The 27,697-nt window shown below is 36.6% G+C and overlaps 2 protein-coding genes across 2 annotated transcripts; both read right to left on the bottom strand.

The window, feature by feature from the left end:
- Positions 1 to 1,132: 1,132 nt before the first annotated feature.
- On the bottom strand, positions 1,133 to 7,132 carry spag6 (sperm associated antigen 6; the record flags this gene model as incomplete). The annotated part of the gene is made up of 9 exons (XM_079805740.1): positions 6,966 to 7,132; positions 6,144 to 6,327; positions 5,848 to 6,053; positions 3,016 to 3,189; positions 2,544 to 2,696; positions 1,825 to 2,016; positions 1,586 to 1,702; positions 1,333 to 1,478; positions 1,133 to 1,196 (listed from the first exon to the last, which is right to left on the bottom strand). The coding sequence occupies exons 1-9, from the start codon at positions 7,125 to 7,127 to the stop codon at positions 1,133 to 1,135; spliced, it is 1,398 nt and encodes a 465-aa protein (XP_079661866.1). The 5' UTR covers positions 7,128 to 7,132.
- Positions 7,133 to 10,588: 3,456 nt separating this feature from the next.
- LOC307119999 (polycomb complex protein BMI-1-A) lies at positions 10,589 to 20,679 on the bottom strand. Its single transcript, XM_079806827.1, has 17 exons — positions 20,505 to 20,679; positions 19,743 to 19,854; positions 19,578 to 19,641; positions 19,448 to 19,482; positions 19,184 to 19,244; positions 19,050 to 19,106; positions 18,914 to 18,967; positions 17,862 to 17,914; positions 13,820 to 13,971; positions 13,620 to 13,716; positions 13,347 to 13,402; positions 13,030 to 13,080; positions 12,791 to 12,896; positions 12,572 to 12,614; positions 12,346 to 12,444; positions 12,033 to 12,113; positions 10,589 to 11,823 (listed from the first exon to the last, which is right to left on the bottom strand). Exons 1-17 carry the CDS (start codon positions 20,638 to 20,640, stop codon positions 11,506 to 11,508), a joined length of 1,575 nt encoding a protein of 524 aa, XP_079662953.1. The 5' UTR covers positions 20,641 to 20,679; the 3' UTR covers positions 10,589 to 11,505.
- Between the last annotated feature and the right edge of the window lie 7,018 nt (positions 20,680 to 27,697).

Genomic DNA, 27,697 nt, shown 5'->3' with positions numbered 1-27,697 from the left:
CAATCTTTGGGATGCCATGGACCCTCAAATATTATTATCTTGGTGCGACTCGAGGGCCCCTTAAACTAAAATTTAAAAGGCAGCCATATACGCCTATTTTCATGTATAAAGACCACGTTTGTAGCCTACTGTGAAAATTAATATTATAAATATGCAAAACAGTGAAAAATATTTAGTTTTTTATGCTACATTATAACGTTTTTTTCTACTTATAAACAACTGTTCTTTACTGTTATTTATTTGATGTATTTTTTGTATAAAAAATCTATTGTATTTATTTATTTTAATCAATGTTTTATTTATGTTATCCAAGTTATTTATACATTTAGTTATTTTAATCTTTTTTATTATTTATTTATTTTTTACAATACTTTTCTATGGAGCCCCTAGTTGGCTCCCCCTGTTGGCTCCCTGCGGGGTCTCCGGATACCTGCTTTAGAGCACTCCTAGATCTAAAATGAATTCAAAGGTCTTCTCAAGTTACAATGCTTTTTGGGAAAGAGCCCATAATTCTAGTAGGATTTGATTGTTTCTCCATTTAGGCTTACAAAGCTTTTGGGAGATGTAGCCCTGCACAATAACACAGGCTCTCACATGGATTACACCATATATAAAAAATGCCTGATTTTAGTGTAATTCACTCAACACCTGAAATAGTCTTAATAACCAGGTCGCCTCAAATGGTTGCACAACATTTACAAGCATTTAAATGATAATCAACAACTTTTAATACCCTGATAATTAAATGGAAGTGTATACCTATTGGAGATAACAGGTTCATAATAAATCAATAGATTTTTTTTTTATAACAACTACCGGATTGATCAATTATCTTTTTGTAGTAAGTCAGGTCTTTCAAAAAATATAAAGACTTGGCTGTTGATAAAAAAACAGCAAACATCTGAATTAATAATCCAGTATCATACTAATTATATCAAAATGCTTTTGTTGAGTATTGACTAAACATGAAACAAGACATCAAATTAAAAAAAACTAAATCACAATAGCATACGTGCATTTTAATAGATTTTTTATATTGAAATAAGATGTTGCAGATGTGCACTTTTCACAAGTTCACTTTTTAAAAAGTTAAACATCCATAGTGTTTCAGTAAAGAAAGTGCCGCACACGCTCAAACTGGCTGATAGTTTTCAATCCTTTCCAGCAAGGTCTCAGAGTAACCAGGGGAATAGTACCTGTGAAAAAAGGGCCGATCAGTGGAACACCAAAGAACCATACAGCATATTAAATCTAAGGGTTTACAGCGTTATGTTTAGTGCAAAAAATATTTTGATATGGTGCTATTTATTATTCACAAAAATATTAATGAACCTGACAATCTCCTCCGGGTAGCAGCTGTTGACTGCATTGATATATTCCTGAATTGCAGAGCCAGGTTCTGCTTTGATCTCCTGCACTTTCTTCAGACCACCGCTGGTAACAAACAAGCGCCGTGCCTTACTGTCATGAGGAAGAACCTTTGAGATGGGGAGCAAAATAGAAGAGCGCCTTAAACAGTTCTCATTGCCATTAACAAATGCAGCTTTCATACAATGTGTTAATGAAAACAGTGAGTTCCCGCTACCTTACTGAACTGGCAGATGACATGTTTAAGAATGTTGCTGGGAGCTTCATAGAGAAGAGGCTCCAGTGCTGGTAGATAAGTGCACTTTTGAAGGACGCTCTTCAATGCCTTCTTGGCCTTTTGATTGAGTATGTAAACAAAGCAAAGAAGAGGCGAGAGTTACTTAAAAATCTAAATGACATTGGTCAAAATAATTTACACTAAAATGAAAATCAGTTTACTTATGGGCCGTTGCTCACCTTGACCTGCAGGTCTTCAGAACTCTCAGTGTCCAAATAGAGATTTAGGAGTTTAGGGAACACATTGGCCACAGCAACAGCTCGTGCATGTTCAGGTGTGTGTCGGCCAATCTGGCCAAATGCCCAAGTTGTGGCTGCTTTGAGGTGGTCTTCTTGCTCCTCTTCCAGACAGATAGCCAGCTGTGACACTCCCTACAGGAGTGCAGAATCAAATATGATCACAATCAATATTTTGAGACAAATACACTACTGTTCAAAAGCTTAGGGTTGGGTTTAAGTCTCTTAAATTCACCAAGCATTTATTTGATCAAAAATACAGTGAAACATCAATATTGTGAAATATTAGTACAATTTAAAATGACAGTTTTCTATTTTAATATATTTAAAATTTTGATGGCAAAGCTGAATTTTCAGCATCATTACTCCAGTCTTCAGTGTCACGTGATCCTTCAGAAATTATTCTAAAATGCTGTTATTCTGCTCAAGAAACATTTCTTATTATTATGACGGTAATATTTTTGAGGAAACAATGATTTTTTTTTGATGAATAGAAGGTTCAAAAGAACAGCATTTCCTTGAAATTTATATTTTTGTAACAATGTAAAAAAAAAAAATTAATTTCTTTTTTTAAATCTTACTGACCCCTAAACTTTTGAACAGAAGTGTATGTATGTACTTTTCTGTTCAAGCTCATAAAAGATTGTATTGTTATAACATACTTTAGATACAATCACAGCCATGGCTAAGTTCTCTGAGTGTGCAGCCACATAGCCCAGCATCATGATCCCAGGCAGGCGAACATTCCCTTTGGAGTCCCCGAGGTAGTCAATCACAGCTGCTACGCCCCCCATATTCACTATTATCTGAGACAGCTGAGTAGGAAACACACAAGTAAACACACAAGCCAGTGTGACATGATGATACATAATTAGCAGGGCAGACCAGAAAAGCAAAACAGTTTTGAGCAGGTGAAAAAAAAGGGTGATGCAATGACTGTGGTTTCCAATTGTCTGTTTCCTGTGTTGCACTGGTGATAAATAACAGACCCACATTCTCCATGGTTTACAGACTAGCTGCCTCACACTATGTTATTTAAACAGGGGGTGTCAAAGAGCTGACAAAGTGGAGATTCCAAAGTTACCCAAGCATCTTGAAATCATTTAGTGGGTATGTTATGTATGTGGTAGGTACCTCTGGGGTGTGTTTTGTGATTTCTCGAATAAGAGTGGCAACATTCTTCCGAACATATTCATCAGGGTCCTTAAGGCAAACCAGTGAGGCGGGGAATATCTCTGCCTCTACCACCATCTCGGCTACTTCCACGGAGTGCTTGGCGATTTGGCTGAGAGCTGAAAAAACCTGCCTCTGTAAAGGGGAGTAAAAATGTACAGTCAAATTAAGTCATTAGGGCTTTTGTGCTAACTGTACTTAACTAGGGATGCACGATATATCGGCCACCATATCGTTATCGGCCGATATACACTATATTGCCAAATGTTTAGTGATGCCTGCCTTTACATGTACATGAAATTTAATGACATCCCATTCTTAATCCGTAGGGTTTAATACGGAGTTGGCCCACCCTTTGCAGCTATAACAGCTTCCACTCTTCAGGGAAGGCTTTCCACAAGGTTTAGGAGTGTGTTTATGGGAATTTTTGACCATTCTTCTGTGAGGTCAGGCACTGATGTTGCACGAGAAGGCCTGGCTCACAGTCTCTGCTCTAATTTATCCCAAAGGTGTTCTATCGGGTTGAGGTCAGGACTCTGTGCAGGCCAGTCAAGTTCCTCCACACTAAACTTTTTATGGACCTTGCTTTGTGTACTGGTGCGCAGTCATGTTGGAAGAGGAAGGGGCCATCCCCAAACTGTTCCCACAAAGTTGGAAGCATAAAATTGTCTAAAATGTCTTGGTATGTTGAAGCATTAAGATTTCCTTTCACTGGAACTAAGGGGCCAAGCCCAACCCCTGAAAAACAACCCCACACAATAATCCCCCATCCACCAAACTTTACACTTGGCACAGTGCAGGCAAGTACCGTTCTCCTGGCAACCGCCAAACCCAGACTCATTCATTGGATTGCCAGACAGAGAAGTGTGATTCGTCACTCCAGAGAACATGTCTCCACTGCTCTAGAGTCCAGTGGCGGCGTGCTTTACACCACTGCATCCGACGCTTTGCATTGCACTTGAGATGTAAGGCTTGGATGCAGCTGCTCGGACATGGAAACCCACACTGTTCTTGAGCTAATCTGAAGGCCACACGAAGTTTGGAGGTCTGTAGCTATTGACTCAACAGACAACAAATCACATGCCTTAACAAGCAAGCTTTGGACAGGCACAGAAACATTGTGTGTTGCAGTAGTTTCAGCATTTGAGGAGAAAATGTCAAAAGGTGATGAAAATGAAAATCAATTAGCGTTAAGAAGAGTTATATTGAGTTGATAGGAGGCAGCAATAAATAATATCCACCTAAGACCCAGGAAAAGCATTTAATTTAGTATTTTTTTCATGTCACATTGTTTAGAGCAGGGCTGTCCAAAGTCGGTCCTGGAGGGCCACTGCCCTGCAGAGTTTAGCTCTTACTTGCCTCAACACCTGTCTGGAAGTTTCTAATATGCCTAATAAGACCTTGATTAGCAGGTACAGGTGTGTTTAATTGGGGTTGGAGCTAAACTCTGCAGGACAGTGGCCCTCCAGGAGCAGGATTGGACACCCCTGGTTTAGAGCATAAGCATAGAGCATAAAATACATTTTTGAAAAAAACATTTTTTGTTATGCTATGACCACTGTAGTGGACACCAGGGCTTTTATTATTATGGGGGGAAAGACATTACATGGCATGACTTTTTTTTTTTTTACCAATCAATTTTTAGGTTTCAGGATTTTTCTTAACTAAACGTTGCATAAAGATGATTCTCAACTATGTTATGGAAGATATAATGGATTGAATTTGATATACCAAAATTTCCTTATGCAATATGTGGGTAAAATGGCCATAAATGGGTAGTCCCATTCAATAAATTGTCTATACACTGTATCTAATTTGAAATTAAATGTATCATGTTGAAATCAACATGAAATGAAAAATGAAGTGTAATAATGGGAGTAATAATTGGCAACATTTTCATAATATTTCATAGGAATATTGGTATATTCTTTCCCTATTCACTTGTCTCCCATATGCCTGATAAACATGATTTAAGTCCTGGTGTCCTCTACAGTGGATATGTATGAAATGAAATCAAAGTCATATTTTGATTAGAAACCCCATAACATTATCCTGAGTTGTTGATATATGACAAACAATTAGAAAATTAGTCAGATTTAAATATTTATCAAAAATTACCATATTTCCATAAGAGTGATAAATTCGATCACTGAATTAATGTCAGTCTTCTTCACCAAGAAGAAGTTGTTGTAATGGTGAAACCTCCAAACATTTGGTATCTCTGAAAAGCCCTGAATGTGCTCTTTACAGGATCTTCCAGAAATTCACTAAAATATAATGTCCACTACAGTGGACAAAACTCTATTCCTGGACAACGCTAGAGCCTTTATGTAAACAGGTTGCATATTGACTCATTCAATCATTGACACTAACACCACAAATATGTAAATAAGAACTTAAACAACGGGTTTAGGAATATACAGTGGAAACCATCAGTTTATGAATACCCAGGGTTAATTGTTAACCCCGGCTAAAATAAGAGCAGTGTGAAATGCAAAACAAGATAACCTAGGATTCTGTTTTTATCTAGGGTTAGGATGACCATGGGTTAACTATTTCAAGTGCGAAAAGCCCTATTGAGTCTGCATGTCATTGATTACAATATCTGTACACTCTTAAAAAATAAAGAACCTTTATTGGCATTGGTGGTTCCACGAAAACTTTCAATTGGACAAAAGGTTCTGTATAGTGGAAAAAGGTTCTTTAGATTATTAAAAATTTTATTCACATTCTTTTAAGAAGAAACTTTCACAAAGAGGTCCCAAATGGTTCTAAGAGTGTAGGCTGTGTCACCTTTAATTTGGCATCTGGGTTTAGGATCATCTGTGCTAGGTGGGCGATTGCCCCTGTGTCCACCACGGTTTGAGCCAGCTCTGGGGAGTGCTTGGCTATGTCGCTCAGAGCGGAAGCAGCAACCCTCTTCAGGGCAATTTCAGGCTCCTGGATGCATAACACGAGCAGAGGCACAACTCCAGCATCAACCACTGCCTGAGACAGCTCTGCACACCAGAAGAGAAGACGAACAACAAAAGGAACATTGACAAATTGTGAGAAATAATTTTTTTTCAAACTTTTAGAAGGAAACTCACGTGCATTATGTCTGGCTATGTAGCTTATTGCCCATGCCGCAGCCTCTTTGACCCCAGGGTCAAACTCCTCCAAGGAGACAACAAGAGCGTCCAGTGCTCCACAGTCCACCACGGCCTGGGCCAGCTCAGGGGAGTGCTTAGCAACAGCCCGAAGAACGAATGCAGCAGCTTTCTTATAGAACCGCTGTGTCATTCATTTCCCAGTAATCCAGAGGGAAAGGACAAAGCAATTGAACAATAAATACACTACAATGTTCATGAATCACCAGCAAAACTGCCTTTAACAAACATTAAGTCCATATATCACAGTCTATGATTCAATTAGAAAATACTTATGAGGCCTCTCTGACCGTGTAACAGCAATCTAACGATACGTTTTGGAGTAAAGGCTTTGGATCACCACTTTTTAGGGTTTTTTGTTTTTTCTCTGCTGGGTTATTTTGGAATCTGAACAATGATCCAAGAGTTTGCCAGGAGTCAAACCAAGATGTAATCTGAGATCTGGAGATGATGCACTACCATGAACTTTACATTTATATATTACTGTTTAAAGTCATATCATTTTAATAAAGAATGCAGACAAATTAACTGCTTTTGCTTTGACTTTATGCTTATCACAAAAGATTTAAAAGCAAGTATTAAATTATAAAAGTGCAAAAATATATGAATTAAACCATGTAAATTGTAAAAACATGGTTTGCGTGGCTGACTTTGCTACTTTTTTGCACTGTGCAAAAGCAAATTTAGGCATGAAAGTCTGACGCCTTAAGGCAGACCTATTTATTTCAATGAATGCTGAACGGTTCAACCAAAGAAACTCACGTTTTGCTCAGCCAGGGAGTACACAAGCTGAGGAAGAATGTCTCCCTTTACTACAGCCTCAGCCAGGTCATCGTTATAGTTGGCAAGCCTTCCGAGAGCCAGAGCTGCTGTCTGCTGAATAGTTGGGACTGCATCCAAAAGGAGAGGCCTCAAAAGGGACATTACACCTAAGCCAAAGAGAGTGAGCACATTTGTGCAGGGGAGAAAACAGGAGTGGAAAGACACTTGAGAGCAGATGAGGGGAGGATATACTTTCAAAGGTTCAAATCATATAATAAAAAAATAACGGAATGAAATGTTGAGCTACTGTATGTGTTTGGTAATATTAATTAAAAACGTAACTTCTTAACGTGTTTTGTAAGACATTTCGCCTAGAAACATTTATTGTATTTTGTGAAATTGAAACAGATATTGATTTAGATCCTGGTAAAAAGGCTTCTTTTTCTCGCCCATCATGCAGTCCTGAGTGTGTTGAAAGGGTTTAAAATAATTTACATTGTAGGTAAGGATGAGTTGGGTGAATTTGTAACAAAGTCGATTAATCACGATTAATCACATTTAACATAAAAGTGTTTACATAATATATGTGTGTGTGTATATATATATTATTATATTCATATATATTATTATATTTATATTATATACATAAATATATGTATTTATATATTATATTATCTTATATTTTATATATTTTTATCTGTGTGTGTATATGTATATATACACAGACATATTTATATATAGTTATATATATCATGTAAACACAGACTTTTATGTTGGATACGATTAATCGTGATTAATTGATTTTACAGCCCTAAAATGTATATATTATAAAACTTTTGACAGCTTATCATTCACCTTGAATGTTTTTAGGCTCACGTAATTTACATTACAAGGAAAATGATATTTCATCAGTTCCATAGAAAACATTTAAATTTTTCCATAGACAAATTATTTAAATTATAAACAGATGCCATACCATTCTTCATGCAGAAACCTTATTAACGTTACTTAGATTTCTCACAAAATAAATAGACACTCACCAGCATTTTGAAGTGTTTCAGTATTTTGTGGTCTTGTTGCAAGATCTGCTACAGTTTGCACAAATTGTGTTCTTGCCTTCTGGTACTGCTCAAACACTGCATAATAATATTAATCATCATCTCGTTTTACAAATTTTGGTTTGCTGATAGGGCATATTACTGACAGAAGTTTAAATTAAACATAGACAGGCATATAAGACAAGTTAATTCCCAAAACAATGTTAACAAACTGCAAAAGTAAGCAACCGCTTTATTATCTGAGCGAGTTTATCATTACTTTACATATATTTTAACGTAGGCTAATCCTTCAAAGGATCTGACTTCCTCACCTTGTAAAACCTGCCGTTGACTCATTGTTTTATCAGTATCCTAAATAGGAGCAAAAAATGCAAAAAGCTGACAAATTGTGCGTTTAAACTTCCATTAGGAAACAGCGTTTGTTGTGACTTTGAGTTTAGAGGAGGCGTGCAACTGTTGTCTTGGCAACAAACCGGAAGTGATAGGCATCTCGTTCGTTCGGTGAGCCTGCTGTCAATGTTCTTCTAATGTTTCATGCTGAAACACGCATATCTGTTCAAATAAGGGTTAGTGCCGAATGCAGCTGATGTCCAGATGTAATAGCAGGTTAAATAATCCGTAATTAGATTGGGATATTAAACGCGGTGCACGGTGAATGAAGAGCAGCTGCGAGGGCGAACAGCTGCCCCCACATTAGTTTCTACATGGTTACCAAATAGACAACTGCAGTCATAGCAGCGGTCATATTTAGTAATTTTTCTAGTCTTCACATTCGCATTTTCGTTAAATACGTTTTTAGAATTGCAAATAAACTATTGCCTGCTGGTTCGTTTAGCCTATAGGGAAAAAAAAGAGTTTCGTCGAGCAGCTGAATACTTTTCGTGCATGGTTGTTCACTTAATTTTAATTGCTTTCACTTTCATTTAAGGAAAGTCATTTGAGCTGGTTACCAAAGAGTTCATAATTTCCCGGATGCCTTTTATAATTGCTTGTCGACTAGACTAGGCGTAATTTCACGCACTCTCTGTCCTGTAACATGGCTGGCTGCATGAAACATCAAGAATGTCTACAAGCACTGTAGCTACACATTGTGTATTAAAATAGTTTGTAGTTATATAGGCCTAAAATTGTATATCTGGACCATTATTAGAGAAAGGCTATCTGCCTTATAAAAATCGGGCCTTCATACGCCAGCTCAAGGCTGAGGAGTTAATGTAAGCCTACATTAACTTTAATGTCACTTCTGACACTGATCTCATAAATAACGAATTTGTGTTTATACTGTTGAATTTAAATTAAGAGCAAATAGGCCTATATTTATTCGCAAGGTTTCATCATGACATTAGCCAAAGCAGGCAAAGCGAGCATATATTTTGAGAAGAAACTTTTTTTAAACAATGACAGCTTGTTTGGAATGTCCATTTGGCTTTGCTCATTTCCACCTCTTAATTCACTCCTAACAAAAGTTCAGTTAAAATCATTTGTAGGGATTTTTTTTTTCATGTCTTGATTTTTCTCTAATAAGTCATCATTGTAGGCTAGCCTTGTAACGTCAAAAGTGAAAGCTTTATAACTCTGGATTGGCAAAAATAAAATAAAAGAGCCAGAATCTAGAACATAAAACGTTAACCTTGACAGAATTCATGCAGTCTCTTGGAAGTCCCAACACGGAATACACCTTATGTCGACTGAGAATTTCCTTATAAGATCTCTACACGTTTTTGAAGACCATTTTATTACTGAACCTGTCAACTAAACTATAAATCTTTAACAGATGAACCATCCCGTTAAAATAAATAGCTTTCATTACTTCAGCACTTGCATATGAAGCGAATTGTCGAGACAGTGCTTTCCTCGAGTCACGGACTCACGGAGAGATTCACCGACAGACATTCTACAGCTAATATAACAACCAGGTATGACTATAATTTGCAACGGCTAGTTATAAGCTGTGAGCCACAACTGGAGAAGTTCACATTTCTATCATTAGGCTACCTTCTTCACAACAGACTTTGAAACCAGTCAAATGAATTTAGTCATAAGTTAACCAGGCTCTATTTCAGCTACCAGTTTATCGCACGAGAATTTAATAGATGTCCATTCGCGCTACACTCTTAAAAATAAAGGTTCTTATTGGAGTTGATGGTTCCATGAAACACATTTAACATCACTGGAACCTTACCATTCCACAAAGGGTCTTTATAGTGGAAGGTTCTTTAGATAAGAAAAAAATATATATTTTAAGAACTGATCACTGAGTAACCAAAGATGATTAATGGCATTGCTGCGAAAACCACCTTTTGGAACCTTTATTTTTAAGAGGGGAATATAGCTAAGGGATAGCACAGCTGCCTTTTTGCTTTATGCAACCAAAAAACAACAACAACAACAACTATATTTCTTGAAGCTTATTGGCAACTTAAAAAGTTTTGCACTATAATACTTATTTTACATAATCCAAATAAAAACATTCGCATATTAAAGAAATGCATGGAGACATTTGGTAGGCTGTTTGTTTATTTCTCTTTATCTGATTCGAAGCAACATTAAAACGCGAGTCGATGTGAAAGTGTAAAATGTTTATTTAGATGTTTTATACTGTGCAACAGTCACAATACAATAGCTGTCAATAGTCTAGAACCGACCAATAAGACAATGAACACTGAAGACATCAAAATCTTGTCCAGAATGAGAAGTTGGGGGTATAACAGTGGCTGTTTGTCTTTGACAAATTCGTGTATGTAATAGCTTGAAAAGCAGTCTGAAAGATATGTGTACATGCTATATAGGACTTGAGCATGACCTCGAGACCAACCTTACGGCCCCGAACCGGCACAGTGAGCATATCGTACAATAACAGCAAAAAAACAAACAAAAAAACAAACACTTGAATTCCCAAGAACTTCTAATAATAAAAATTATTAGGCCGACTAGAACTTAAAAGTTGCATTTCTTTATCCCTTTGAACACGCAGTTCTAATATAGTATTTTGTCATTTAAATTTGAAATATATATATGCCTTTCTTTGATACATCATTAAAGGCAAGAATATACCAGGAATGTTTAACTACCCCAGAAAAGGCAAACTAAAATCAAAAGTAAATGTGTTTTTTTTTATCATGCTTTTAAAGAACTTTATAATACACATGTAAAATACAAGCAACATATAACGCAATTTGTTTAGGGAAAAAGTAGACCGAAAGTAAAAATATATAAAAAGGTATAATTCAGTCATTTCTGCATTCTGAAAATGCCGCAACCGTCGTTCTGCGCTCCACTTTGCAATCAAATGGGCCTCTAACGTTCTCACACAAACTTAGAAAATCCAGCAATGTGTCGAATGAAGTGAGTCATTTCCACTACGTTAAAGTTACATGTATACTATACGGATAATAATGACAAAAAGAAAGGGCTCTACACGACACTACGTTGGCATGGAAATAGCTGGGTTATGTCTGGCGTTGGCTTTATCGTGTAGTCCCTTATCCCGACGATGTGGAAGATCCGTTCAGCGCTGTCTTTCGCACTTTGTTGCCAAAGCTGAACTGTCGATTTGGACTGGTCATCGTCGTGCCGTTAATAGGGTTGGAAACATGGGTGAAATGAGGTTGTGAAGGCTGAACCAGTGTGCTTGGACTCGGTAGTGGTGAGGAGGTGGATGGAACTCCAGCGGGACTGCTGGCCTTATCGCTGGCTGAATCGCTTTCAGAGCGGTTTGTGTTCACGCCATCTTGTGGGTGGGTAATCTTCATTTTTTTACAGCTGGGCCGCACGCGGTATTTCAGAGGCAGTGGTCCATTCTATGTGCGAGAATAACAGAAGGCATTTTATTATTTAAGGACAGATGCTGAGCAACCAAAATGATCAATCCACAAAGCAACCAATTATCATCTTAAGATAAATAGAGAAATAAATGACCTGCTTGAATAAATACACTTTGAGATAAGATAGAGTTTGTAAAGCCACAGTTAGTACTAGATTTAACACCAAAACATATTTGAGAACTTACTCTTCTCCATGTGTAGATGTAGGCAATGTCCATTAATGTGTAATAATCCTTCAAAGGCTCATCCTCATACATAACTTCAATCTATTAGAACAATGAGCAATAATATTAAAAACACGCACCAAAATCACACCGCAATAGATGGCAAATCAGCAAATGATACATCTTAATACCCTCTTTATTCTAAGAAATTACAATGCAATTGCTACTAAACTGCATTGCTGTAATAACTGTAACAAACTAATAATGATTTAAAAGGACCAGAAAATGTTTTATGCAAATTAAACTACATCCACAATAACAAAGATCACATTACCTGGAAAGCAGGAGGTATATCCATTTTGCTTCTCAGAAATTTCCTCAAATGCATCACAGTCATGGCAGCAGGACATTGTAAGTATCTTTTATTATTAACCTGTGTTTATTTATTTTTTAAAGGAGAGCACACATAGTTTATTCAGATAAGCTTTGCTATTGGTGCAATAAACATTATCATAGAAAAAAACTTTTTAATGAGAATAAATATTCCAGATCTCAATTACCTCTTCATTTTGCCTCTCATCTGTGCAGCCTTGCTGTTGGGCCCTAAGCAATAAATCATACAATTTTAAAAGAAGAACTTTTCATATATTTAATCAACTATCTTTATCATTAAGTTTATACTTTAGCAGAATGACTACTTAAAAATGTTACACATTTAAGACTTTTATAACGGAATACACTGCCAATAAAAATAACTAATACATATGAAAAACACATACCTTTGATCAAAAAACTCAATTGACAGACTGATAATCTCATCATCTGTGATGATTCGCTTATCTTCGTCAGCAACTTCCCCTCGATCCTCATTCGATCCATTTGCAGCTTTGAAATAAAATTAAAGAAGAATAATGGCTTAAATTCAAACAAATGTCCACAATTATACTGCACAGCTGTACAACACTGTCTGTTCAAACAGTCACCTGAACAGTTCTACAAACTTGTATTCAATACTTACCATCAACAGATGGGTGTTCAGCATAAAAATCTCTTCTACGCTTCATTTCATCTGCACAGAAAACAACATTTCGGTTACATTTTATTAGTTATTAGTGTCCTTGTTACAATGTAATTATACATTTAAGTATTGCGTAAATTAATTAACAACATGCTTACTATAGGGTTAGGGTTTGATTTAGTTTAATGTAATTATGCATAGTTGACTGTTATTACTAAGTATATGTAACATATGCAACAAGGACACAGACATTTCCAGATCAAGTGTGTGAGACTATTACAAACAATAAATACAATCTTATACAGTGACTAACTTACTTTTGAAAAGACCAGGGACCAACTTGTATACAATGTCCTGTAGAGTTTTGTCAGACCTGGGGGGGAGGGGTAGATGTTGGTCAGGTATTTTTGATTGCAATTTAGACAGTCCTGTTGCAAACAACTCAAATGTAATTTCTTAATTATTTAAAGGCATCCACAATAAAATAATATGCTAAATAAGTACATAATTTCCAATCATTTTAGATAAAAAGAAACAATATGGCAATATTAATTGGAAAGATGGAACAGACAGTGATTTTAAAAGGTTACCGAATATTGAGAAGTGGCTTCGTTTTGTGCACCTGCACATCACATATGGGACAGTATTTACTGGTTTCCAGGTACCGGACAATGCACATTTTACAAACTGAGAATCAGAGAAATATCACAGGATAAGACACATTATCTAAATATGTTGCATGATATTCAAATACAACCACAGGAAATAGTGCAGCACATCTCATACTTACATGAGTGCAAGCATTCTATGATTGTTGTTGCATCTATGAAATATCCACCACATAAGACACACATCAAATGGGGATTGAGCTCTGTAATCTTGATCCTTGTTGTACGATGCATCGTCATGGGATGGAAAAGACCCTGCATGGATGTTAAAATAAGATGAACAAAGATTTGTAATTAGTGCCAGAATTATGATGACTCAATCAGCTAAGAGGTTAACATTTTTGTTATTGTGTACTGTTGCGTATATGCAGGTAATAACTTAATTGGTGCAATTAACCATCAATTACCAACTAAGAATCTTAGATCATCTGATAAACACGGGTCTTCGGTGCTGTGAAACCGCACAGTTGCAATGTAAAGCGATCGTTGTATCGCTGCAAAGTCAGATTAGCCAAACAGTTCATTGCACAATTCACGGTCATAATGCATCCTGGTGAGATTTTACGTTAATCAACTTTACGTGACGAACACTTCTCACGGTTTCTATAGCAACTAAAGCTGCGTTACATGGCAACGTACCAAGCAGCTGAAATGGAACATTCCGCGTAGCCATGAATGGAATGAACGCGCAAATTTTGATTAAAAACAAATCTCGCCGATTATATATAAAATAGTGTAGTACATGATAACGGCCTTCCTTACAGTTTATCTTAAGACCTCGCATAAAGAGCTTAAATAAAAGACTGAACAGCTTTATTGCCGATGATGCTGATCTCAGTTTTGCTTTGACAGTCTCTCCCTCCTGGACCACAAATGCTGCAATCGTCCACCATTGCTCATGAATGCACCTTGCATTAAACTAATAGGCTACCCGTTTGACATCACGACTATCGTCATACGTTGCTATGTATAGGCTATGGTTCATTTCCGTTCAAATCCGGTTTTTGAAACGCTTTATCACGTCGGGTCATTCACTGAGAACCTAAGACAAGTGCTATAAAGCGCCGAGAGAGCTCACAACAATGCGAAACGACCAGAGTAAGAACTTTAACACAAGTAGTGATTAACGTGAAGAGTTCTCAAACTCGTACTGAATGAAGCAAAGTAGGTACCTGCATACTATAAAATGCGTTTTGAAGGTTATTAGGCAATGTTACTAGTTGTAAAATGCATTAAAGGGTGATGTCATGTGTGACAGTAAGAAATTAAGCCATGCACGCGAGAACATCTAAGCAACCGACAGTAATTCTGATGTTACTGCACGCGAGATATATCAAGCATCGGCTAAATAAAGATTATGAATAGTCCGTAAGACAGCTTTTTAAACCAAGTTCGGTCTACAGAGATAATTTTGACCTGTGCCCGTTCTTATTAAATACATAAGGCGTTCATGGTCTTTATTCAGTGAAACAACCACCAGTCAAACAGAAACGATACAAGTATGTGTTCTTACCAGTGCAACAAGCATTTCGGTTGAAACAAAAACCACAAGCTTTCTGAACTCTGACTAGACAAGCATTCTGGTGATGGTGGTGATAGAATAAATAACTGTCAAAAGAAGGAAATTACCCTTACATGAATTGTGCCACGTGAGAAAGTGAAGAGTTTACAAAGACCTGTCTGGCCTATTTCGATATAACCCGGCCTGTCATCAAAATGATGACAGACCGGGTTAAAGTAATCAATATTCTAACACGTCACTTATAGATTAGACATTCACAACTTCAGGGAGTCAGGGAAGTTATTGTCTCTAAGCAAAATTATTCACAAAATCTTAAGGGGAAATCTGCGGTTCCTAAATCAAGACGTGCACAATCAATAACCGCAATACTTCAACAAAAAAAAAAAATCTGAAACAACCCGCCGACAACGTTCAATATTAAAATATATCTTCTTCTTCACATGTGACAACACAAAGCACAACAAGGCTTCCACACATATATATATATGCTAAGTGATAACTAATTCTTGAGCTTAAATATTTTTATCTGAATGATAGAGTATAGTAGACAAATGTTCTTTGTCAAAGAACAAACTGATATAAGATACAGTCAAACCTTGTGTAGGCTAAGCCAGACTATCTAGAGCAGCATTCTTCGGGTCAGTTGGATAAATAAAAAGAAACCACTAAAACATTTTAAATGCGTTAAATAAGTACCGAGTTTATAAATATGTTGTTTTATCAACCACACATCATCCGTGTAGTGAATGATTTCTGTCAACCACTGAAAGTCTTGTCCTGTACATTCGACAACAAGACAAGTTTAGGTTACCATGTAAATTTAAGTTAAGAAAACACACAAATAGGTACAATTCGGCAAAACAACGAGTTTGTCCGGTCGTAAACATAATACAGATCGCATATCTATAAAATTAGATAACTGCTCAACGTGACAACAACCAGAAAATCCTTTTGAAATCAGCCTCACATGAACAGACGAGCAGTCTCTACCCGCTTTCGCGTGCACATCAGGATTCATTAATAACTAAACCATTGAATTTAAGCCAGAAACACCAAGCAAACATGATGGGGTCAATAACTGGATATCCTGCAACAAAATAAGAATCGTTCGCGCAGCCAGGAAACAATATTCTTAGATAAATTAACTGAAATCTACAACCACGCGGAGAGACGGAGACAATGTTGCGTCCGCGAGCCTGTCAGTTCCCGCATCCACTCTAACACACGTCTCCATTTTAAGCTCACAAAACACAGATGCATTTAGAGTACATAGTCTGAAATTTGACATTGGTAAGGGAAGATATCGAAGAACACATACCTTACTGAGCTGGAGTGAATATTCGAGCCTGGAGGTGGTTAGACAATGAAAGTTAGGAGTCGATCAGTAGAAAATGAATACGAGCCAAGCGGCCATCTTGAAAAGGGCTGCAGACGCTGTCAATTGCAATAAGAGAACGGTGGAGCAGGGCGCATTTCAATAAAAAAAAAAATAGAAAAGGTCCGATTGTCGATGTGTGTGCCGTGCTCGGTTGCAGATCTTGTAAGCGGTCTTGTATTTAGACCTCCCGCTAGTAAAACGGCCAGCCTGATGTACGTTTTCTCTACGCTAGCTCCTTCAGTCTTCTCTTTGAAAAATGCTGCGCTGATGGTTCAGTGGAAACTGACACCGTCCCCAAAATGGCTTGTAGTTCGACCGCCCCGTGCATCACGTGATCTAATTCCTTAAGGGTGGCCTGGGAATATGTGTCGGTGTATTCAGCGCTGCTCGCGTTCAGTAAATAACAAAGAATTGCGTCTCAAAGTCTGTTTGACCGTGGTCCAGCTCGTAAGGTTTACACAACAGGATAGGTTCTTGTAGGTCAGCTTTGAACCGCTTGCTACTTTTGTCTGCAAAATGATCTCACTCCGTCAACAGCTTTGAAGAATGTGATTCATAACGGAGGCAAACATAAAACCCGAGTCACATAGATCATCTATCCATAGACAGAAATGGTTAAGCTAAATAGCGCAAATGTGTTGTTGAGAAAGCAATTAATATATTAGCCTATTACATGTTCAAACATAGTGTAACCTACCTAACCCGATAACCCACGTTTCTGAATTAATTCATGGTGGTTAATGTGATGCAGAGGGCAGTACAATGTAGCACGAAATCTGCGCACGTTCCATTTTTGGTCGGGAGTCCCCTGGAATACAAGTGTTATTTTGCTTCTACAAATAGGTATGACTCAATGTGAGTATCGCACAGTAACACCAACATTCCGCATCTTCGGATGAACTTATAAAAACTTGTCCCCTCAACCTAAATAATGTATAGTGTCTAGAATATTAAGCGTTGTTTCTATCAGTAACGGGATCCATGTCAGACACTTGTCGCATAATTGTGACAAATGTCGATTTCCTCGTAATACGTTTATCAACAAAGGCAGCCGACTTAGCTCTAAAACAATTACACAAAGGCAGGTTTGCTTATATCAAAATAATTTTTATTGTGGGTTTTATGAAATAAAAAAAAGTTACAACATATAGGCCTGAAGAAGAATTCTACAAGGGGAAAAACTGGAGCGCTGCGTCCTGAAAGAAAGACACTTTGGCTCGTTAAAACTCGGCACCCGAAATCCAGAGAATCCAGGAATCAAGACTGGGTTGCCCTCTCGAGACTTTTTGCTGCGTCCTTCATTTTCCCAACCAAATCCTAAACAGTTCAAACAATCCAGTTTATCCAGCAGTAAATGCATAGACATGTTAATTGCCAGCTTTATTTCACAATTTCAAATGTCAGTATCTGAGCAAAACATAAAATGTAACTTGTGCTGCAAGACTGTTTATGCGATGATGCCAGTCTTATATCTGTCATGCTGTTGTCAAAGCACTCTTTCATTTAAAGACGATCAGTTGGTTGACATCATAAACTTCTCAAACTCTTTATAGACTAACAATAAACAAAATCCTCTGAAAAAAGTAAATTACCACACTCTCAAATGAGAAAACAGCCTAGTTTTGACCGTGGGTATATGATATGTGGACTGCTCTTTTATTGAACATACAGCAAAGTCAATCAGTCAATCGTGATCACAGATTAAAATACTTCGTTCTCGGCATAATTTTATTTTCACACCGTGGCAACCTTTTCGCTTTAGGTCCGCTAAAACTTGTTGGTCAACAAGAAAGCCTTTAATATATTTGTTAAGTGATGTGACCATGATTGAGTGCATGAGAATTTTATGACTTGATCTTTCGACAATTCACCTTTGTGTCACCCCTACGACAAACACAGGCATCTGTGTAATGACTAAGATAATAAAATTGGCTTTTCCAGATGCAGAAACCCAACGCTGACATTATAGAAAATAATCAGGCCTGCAGATACCATTGAATTAACGGGTTGTATCAATTAGCGGTCAAAAAATAATACAGACATATTAATTCATTTTTTGGAATTTACCGTCTGTATGTTTGCAGAAATTCTAACTAAATGAAGATGACCTACAAAATTCAACTCTGTAAAAAACACATCTTGACGTTAATGGATGGTAAACATGGCTTAAATAATAGCCTAATAAAAGTAAACTCAGGCCTTTAGAAAAACGCTTGATCGACGAGCTAGGCTGAAGTAAATCATGCCGTGTTAACTTATTATTTACTTAATTTAGGATAAAGCAAACTAATGATGCAATTCGTTAAAAATAAATACCTGAAGTTGCTCCATGGTGCAACTAAAATTAATTTCCGAAGAAGCGCCACCGCTCTGCAAAAGCAACCAAAGTTTATTCAAAGTGAAGAAAAAAAATGACTGGACAAATAGCTATTGATCATCTGAAATTACATACCTCGGTGTTCAAAGAAATCAGGTATGACGGCTGATTGACTTTATGTAAATGACTATTCTGTCGAGAGAAACAATGGTTACGAGTCAAGTATGAGTTAGGTTAGTCAACGCTGACTAAAAAAAACAACAACGTACCTTTATACAATACTCAAGACGCCATGCAGCATCAGTTATATGCGGAGGACATGTATCAATGCTGAGGAACAACAAAGATATTTTTAACAAATATTTATAATAATAATAATAAATACAGCTTATCACTGCGATCATCACACTCTGTGAATCGGAAGATAGGCTCATGATTGTGATGAACAAAAGAGAAAAATAATAAATTCAAAAAAATAAGTGTGATAGGTAGCAATGCCTTTTGCAATAAAATATATACAACATATTCCTCACCTTGACAACAAATATTCCAATTTGGTTTTGTTTTTCTGAAAGAAAACAAACATTTAATTTACTGCAATGAAACTGTAGCCTACTTTAATACAATTCTGAGGATATAGGGGGCATTGTGACAAAACATTACCTGGAATGAAGTATACAATATGTCCACTCTTTCGATCTGGAACTTGGCGTCTTCAAGACACGAGCTAAAAGAGCACACAATATTTTAAGAATGTAAAAGTAAAAAAAAGAAGAAGTGCTGAACAGTTTTATTTTATCTTCAGAAGACCATTTCATATCATGTTACCTAATTGTTGATTTATCTGCATTTTGCTTTACTCCTTCAAGAATGAAGGTCGTTGCAGCTGTATGACAGTGTTTCAGGGTAGTCTGATCGATGTGCTTCAATTCTGGGTGACCTGCGATAGATGAAAAATTGCTCTCAAGAAAAGCTGTTGTTACGTGCGTGACAGAGAGGGGGAGAGAGGAAGAGAGAGTCGGAGAGATGCCCTATAGCCTTCTTGCGTTGTTTGGAACTGAACCAGATAACCTTAGGCTACTATGCTTTTGTTACAAATGTACAATGTCATTCCAATTAATCACAATGAATGTGGGCTACGAACTGCGAAAGTAAGCGGGGAGGAAAAGAGACGAAAAATATGCTTAGCGGGAAACTAGCGCAGATGAGAAAGCATAATATAATAACTTCACTATTTTACTAGACGAAAGTCATGCAGGTCACTACATGCATGCGTTTACCATAAGCAAGTAAGTCCTTGATACATTTATTCAGTTCTTAAAGAAAAAGAATGCAGTGTTGGTCATCACACCATAGCATAGCTAATACGGCTAAGCAAAGGGTTCCTTGATGTACACTGGATTAGAACAATAGGCACACCACAAGCAATGATGACGATCACAGTCTATCAGCCCTTATAGCTTTAGGTCTAGGCGACATATGCCAATCCTTAGAAAATAACATCAGAAACAGACAGCGCAGCGCTACTTCCTTCTTGTGTGGAAAGAACCGGAAGTAGTGCAGCACAAAGACAAATCTCAACCATCTTACCTAGAACACTTTCGCATCGAGGCGAGGCCAGACTGTCGAACACGACCTCTGTGAATATCGTAAAAGATTTCAGGTCGAACACATTTGGATCGGCCACGGTTTGAAGCCCTTTCATCACTGATTCCGACAACTCCATTTTGAGCTGCAGAGCTAGCCTTGGTCACATGAGTGCGTCAGCTGATCTCAGGACTTGAATTGTCGGAGAACAGCACACAACGCATAGGCATAGCTTAATTTCTTTACATTATTGCATTATGTTATTGCCATATAACAAGGTTGACAGCTGACAACCTATATGCTTAAATTTCCACTACTGCCTGACCTGTCTTTATGTCATGAAATAAACAATCGCCGGTAAACCTTTGCCAATATGGCTATACGTGCAGCACATACGTATTTATACTGCTGCATAACCTTTTATAATTCAAATTAAAGGCCTATTAGAATGATTCTTGTGGAGGTAGAATTATTTAAGGCATATAGCCATGGAAAGTAGCCTATGGTTCTGTCTTACCGCAGCTTTCTTACCATACTGCTTTGATTCAACAAATTGAATTCCGATTTTACGCACCTTACAGTGTGTTTAGCGATGAGATATTCTGTATGTGTCCACTCGGCAATCTCTGATGAGCGACAGCTGTTAATCAGTTGCCGAAGTCAATTTTGGAAGATAAACCTACTGCTCTTGAAGAGCTTTTTATTACAAATAAAACGTTAACACGTTGTGTTTGAGCGTTCTTTTAGAACTTTACATAATGGAAAAATAGCCTACGTTCAAATAAATCTATTTCCAAAAGCGCAATAACAACTGAAAATGTATTTTACATTTTTTTAATGAGACGCATTGACAGCTATTAGGCTACGCCGTTTTGTTGGTCGTTCTGTTCTATTCCCTAATCATTAGCCTGTAGCCTTAAAAGTTTTTTCACTAATGTCTATTTTTATAGGCCCCTATTAAGTTCTTGACATCAACATAGGTTCTACAGAACAGTGCTGCGTTCTTTAAAACACAAGTAGGCTAACTCGTATTTCTCATTTGACATCCGGTCATTTTAATTTATTTTGTGTAGTGGCTAATTACAAATTAGCTCACCAAAGTTATTTTCTAGCGACTAGCACTTAATAGATAAAACCTTAATTTATACATTTGTCATACTAAGAAAACACCCTTTGATGTTTAGAAATATAAGAGACTAAAATATTTTGGTGTTTATAAATGCAATTTATGGCATTCTTTGCGTTCAAGATTTTTGAAGTAATGGACCAATTTTATAATGCAAGATAGGTCAGAAAGACGTCAAAATATATACTATATTCATCTACTTTGTCGTTTTAGACAAAAGGTCTGCATAAAGTGTCTGCACAAATTTGTGACAATTAACTATGCCAGTCAAATAGTTTAGTATTGATAGTCTATTTTGACATGGCGAGAGATTTAAAAAAAAATAAAAGATTTAAAAAATAAAATAATCTTAAACTTTGCTCTTCTTTTCTTTCTTTTTTTGGGGTGATTGTTAGATAGCTGCTGTCGAAACTTTCATTCGTAGATCATTGTGATGGTCAATAAAACATTATTTTGGGACTAATTTTGTCATATATAAAATTTATAAAAAATAAAAATAAAAATATGTTTCATAAACTCTTGTTATTTAATCTTTTTGCCAGCAAAAATACTGAATGAATGGTGAGATCCTCATATATTTTTTCCTGCTAAAATACTTTCGTTTTTAGGCTTATTTATTTATTTATTGATTTATTTATTTATTTATTTATTTCGTTTACGTGACATATCCTTTAAAGCACGCACTTCACAATCTAATCTCTCTCTCTCTCTCTCTCTCTCTCTCTCTCTCTCTCTCTCTCTCTCTCTCTCTCTCTCTCTATATATATATATATATATATATATATATATATATATATATATATATATATATATATATATATATATATATATATATATGTATATATATATATATATATATATACATACACTTTTTAAAGTAAGATGTTTTATTTAAAATGTAACATTTTCCCAAACTGCTATATCAATAGTTGGTAAATAGCCTTTTTATACATTTTTATAAATTCAGCTTACGACATAACATCTCACCATGCAGGCAGGCCTATGCTCAGTCAGTTCTGCTAATCGGGACACTTTTCCTCGCAAAGTTTTAATAGAAGCCTTAAGACTCTTTGGGGGGAAACATCCTCCTTGATTTTATGATACGCCAAAGAGTTGGTCAGGCTATTTACCTTACCACCCCTTAGTCAAATGGCATAGGCTATAGAATATGCATGCTGACCAATATTAAGCAGTTTGTTTTAGTTAAAGTAGCACACCAAATGTAGAAGAAAAATAAAACCGTATTATTAAGGTCATTGTTCTGACGTATGACAGAACAGGAGATTCTATCACAATTTTAAGGCTAAACTGCGGCACGAGCAAAACTGTCATTAAAATTTCTCCTGTCTGTCGACCTTGTCATTTCAGAGGTTACTCAATCACATCACGATAGCAGTTAAATGCTCCCAATCACTTCTCATAGAAGAATGCATCAGACACTATAACTGATGAAGCCTATCAACCTCATGATGACATGCAATTCGGCCAGCTAAAGAAGCTTTTTTTAACCCTCAAACTGAACAGCGGCCATTTTGGGTAATGCCCGAGACAAGGGGTTGTTCAACAAAATGGATGTGACGTGGACTTATTAAGTGTTTCATTGAAAAACTTCCAGATGCTAAACAACCAGCTGTTAAAGGAGGCTCTTCAGCAGCAAATGTTCAAAAGAAGCTCATGCTAATAGGGAAAACTGTGTTTAAATTAACCTTTTGCGCCACTGGACCTTTTTATTAGGGGGAGGAGATATTTAATAGCCATTACCCTGGCTGTTTTATTAAAATAACAATTTTATTGCCTTCAAAGCATAGGCTAGGCTATAGCAGAATAGTCTATAGCAAAGGTTTTACAATTCATATAAATATGATCTGTAAACTGTGTATAAAGTGACACTATTGTGAAAACAGGTAACTGTAATTTTTTTTTAAAAGATCCTAAAGTCTGACCAAATTTACTTCGCTTGGTACTTAATATTTGTTTGAAATGAAAAGGCATTATTGGTTGAGGTTGCATACAGACATGCGTTTATTTATTGCTCATTTCTATTGTATACATTTCGTAATCGAATAATTAAGTATTAAACCATAACTTGAACAAGTCAACAAATATTTAGCTTAAATGATTAATTCGTTAAATCATGAAATTCAATTAAAAATACCCTCTTAAAAATAAAGGTTCCAAGAGGGGGTTCTCACAGCGATGCCATAGAAAACCCTATTTACCCTATTAATATTCTAAAGAACCTTTTCCTACTGAAAAGAAACGTATGTGCAATGGAAAGATTCCATGGATGTTAATGGTTCTTCGTGGAACCACTAAAGCCAATAAAGAGCCTTTATTTTTAGGAGTTGCTCTCCTGTTTGAAATTAATCTCTTAAATCTAATTTATGGAGATAAGCGAGATATTAACAAAAATAATATAGGCCTATATTTAAAAATATATATTTTATAGCCTCAAATTAAAAAGCCATTCTTCGATTCTCAATTTTTATTAATTTGTTTGCTTGCAAGTTTCGCGTCTGGCGGACGGATAATCATTTGTCCCACTATAAACAGACTATATAAAGTGAGGCAGTGATGTCAGACATCTACATGTACATACTTTGTTTAGATTGCAAGCTCACTTAGTGGAAGCCTTGCGACACAAAACGTTTACTTTGCAGCTGTAATTTAGCCTATAATATGGGTTCGTCAAAAATCAGCATCTTATTGGAGTACAGAAACATGTTAATGGTTCTAAAATGAACCTTCAAAAAGTTTACAACGTGTAGCCTTCATTAATTCATAGGCCTATATTGGGATAAGAAATTAATAGGGACACGTGACAATGGAATCAAGTGGTGAATGGCGACGTAAACTATCAAAACAGATTTTTTTCCCCTTCTTTTTGTCTGTTTGAACTTCATCTGACACTTAAATGTGTTCTTATTAGAAGTGATTAAACTTGATAAATGACTACTCCCGGTTAGGGAACATAGTGTGTAATGTTAAACTGAGTGACTTTTTAGGGTTCTAATTCGAGAGAATCTTTAGGCTACTATAGCATTCATAAGGTGAAAATAATATTTATAAAATGTTCTAAAAGTAAATTAATTGTTTAACAGGAAAATAATGAAGAATAATAAAAGCAACAAATAAGAAAGATAAAGAAAGGAAAATATAAAAACAAATAAGAAAACAAAAAGGGAACCAAGAGGCACAAATAATCTTAAGATTAAAAAAAGAGATGTATAAATATATATTTAGCCTAAAAGGGAATTTGGCTGTCATTGCTGTAAAATGTGTCTTAGAAAATACATTCAAGAAATGGCAACCTAATTAATTCCCTGTAAAAATAAAAATAAATAAAACAAACAAACTGCACAGCATTTGTTCTATATAATGATCTTATTTATTTATTTATTTTAATTACGTCAGAAAAGCTGTCAGGACATCTCTCGTGAGGACAAAAGAGTCAATCAACTTCGCAACAGCATAAAATGACAGGACTGTCGATCATCGGTGTAAAGATAAAGAAAGTTGGCTGCATTGTGATGTGGGAGGGGAGGACTTATGGTTACGTCTCCTTTAAGACACGCGAGAGGGAAGTTTCGTTATTTGTTTGTTCTTGAAGGAAATCATGTAAATGTATATGCGACCATGACCACACGAACATGGTATATGGAATGGACGAAATGCAATCGAGTGCTACTAAACACGTCTAGTTCTTCGCATTGTTCTTTGACAAGTTGCTTGGGTGAATAAAAGTAGCCTATGCTACATATAGTTACAGAACTTTGCATGCTTGGAAACGGTGTTAGTTTTGCAAAGCCTTGCCTACACATTTTATCTATTCGGCTAATTTTTTCGAGATGAGACCATTGCTTTCATTTACAACCGATGGCTTATTTAAATATTTGATCTTGTAGTCTAAGAAATGTAATTAATTTCCACGATCCCCATCGAAATTCTGTGAAGACGACTGTAAATCTGCGAAGCAAACGAACACATCTTATATCGCAATACCGCATTTATGCTGAGCCTCAACTCACAATAATCCTATTTGCTTTGGCAATAGCCTACGTTTAACGTGGTCTCGTGAGAGCTATTTGTTCACTTGCAAAGACTGAACGTATCGGAGCCTAATAAAATACACTTTTGCTCACTTCCCACTGATACTACTAATGACTTTGCCCCCTTGATTTTACAAGCCGCCGTGTTGCTTCATCCTGTGAACTGTAGGCAGTTTATTAGTGAGGTTTGGGAAATCTTAATGTTCTTCGTGCCAACCCCTTGCTCTATCTCATTCAGAGTGGGCGCAGTGCCAAAAGTGAGTGCTGTGAGTCTCCGCCCCTCCCCTCTAGCCCTGCTGCTTGTTAAGGAGTAAACAGATCACGAGCTGGGCGAGACTTGTTGCTTTAGCCTATATCTCCGTATTAAAACGGTGATGTCACAATGCGCCGAATAGCCTACACACCTCATAATGCTCTGCAAATCTTTGCAAACGGATGATCTTAATATTGGTCAGTTTTGAGCATTAAATGAGAGATGTCCTTTTGTGATTCTTGAAATGTAGGCTACTTTAACTCTCAAGATGTTCACTTTTGATTGCTCAAGGGGCCATGCAACAACATTCTAAATGCATGAAAAACATGGTTTATACAGCCTCACTGTGTGTGTGTGTGTGTGTGTGTGTGTGTGTGTGTGTGTGTGTGTGTGTGTGTGTGTGTGTGTGTGTGTGTGTGTGTGTGTGTGTGTGTGTGTGTGCGTTCATGTTTTATGTTTTTATTTTTTTTTATCTCGGCGGGGACTGCAACCTGAATGCACACTGACTCATGTCGTGTCTCAGTGGGAACTTAAATTGAGGTCCCCGTGAGGAAACAAGCATTTTTTTAAAATTAAATTTAAAAATGCTTACAGTTTTGTGTGATGGGTATGTTTAGGGGTAGGTTTAGTGTAAGGGTAAAGAATATAGTTTGTGCAGTATAAAAACCATTACGCCAATGGAGAGTCCCCACAAATATAGTGAACCAGACACGCGCGTGTGTGTATGTGTGTGTGTGTGTACGTGCATCAGAGAGTGACTCTGCCCCCTATAGGAAGCAAAGCCCTCTTTTTGTTGTGGATCCAATTCAAATCAATCCCCAACTTTTTTTCTGCATTCATAATATTGCTATATGACCTGAGCAATCAAAAGACAACCAAATCAAAGGGTTAAAGTATATTTCAGGAATCACAGGAGGCCACTCCTGAATTAAAGCTCAAATTGACAGATAAAGTTGAAACGATGTGTATAGTGCTATACAAATACATTTTACTCAACTAGCGCTCTTGAGGTTTTATTAACATTGTAGCTACTTGAGCTATTATATGTGTATATTTTCGACCATAAATATTTCATTGCCTACAATAGTTCGCCCTCTAAGTTGGGCAAAGAAAACAAAAGTTTTGACAAGATGAGCCATGGAATTTGACCTGGCAATTATTGATAAAGATCAGGACAAAATATTCGTAGACTTGTCAATGAATTATAAATAAACAGATATTCGTGACATGATATTAGGATATTGCTGTCATAACTGTGGAATTTAAACTAAACTGTAACCTATATTTAAATTAACTGATGCTTTTGTTGAAAATCGGTCATCAATATTGACCGCAAGCACTGACATTTGCTTAGTCGAGTTCTTTAACAAATGTAACTTTTATAACTTGGATTTATTTTTTCTGAATTATCTCAGTTATTCAGACAGACGTTTTTAACCTAACCCCAATCTTTCACTTAATTTTAAACTAGAATATTTCGTCAAGGGACCAAAATTAGCCTACTCAACATTTCGTTTCATTGCATCACGAACAAAACGTTCCAAAACCGTAAAGTTTCCTTTTTCGTGGTTACAGAGAATATCACACGTAGGCCGCAGACGCGCGCGCACACAAACATATACTACATGCTAGTATAGGCCTAAGCGGGGGCGCAGCCGTTGCCGCTTGATGGCAGTGGTGGGATATAAGTGTGGGCGTTGAGTCAGAAAAGACCTCGTTTTTTTGACCGTAATGGCCATATAAAGCCAGTGGTGAGAGACAATGACCA

The sequence above is a fragment of the Gobio gobio genome (genome assembly GCF_949357685.1).
Source record: "Gobio gobio genome assembly, chromosome: 23".
NCBI classification, from domain to species: Eukaryota; Metazoa; Chordata; class Actinopteri; order Cypriniformes; family Gobionidae; genus Gobio; species Gobio gobio.
The sequence above is the reverse complement of the archived record's forward strand: the minus strand, read 5'-3'. Positions and strand labels throughout refer to the sequence as shown.

Coding starts and splice junctions, on each gene's coding strand:
- LOC307119999 (XM_079806827.1), bottom strand. CDS start 20,640: ATGGAGTTGTCGGAATCAGTGATGAAAGGGCTTCAAACCGTGGCCGAT. Junction 19,855..20,504: donor TCGATGCGAAAGTGTTCTAG/GTAAGATGGTTG, acceptor CATCTATCGCAG/GTCACCCAGAATTGAAGCAC. Junction 13,717..13,819: donor CATAGAATGCTTGCACTCAT/GTAAGTATGAGA, acceptor TCTGATTCTCAG/TTTGTAAAATGTGCATTGTC.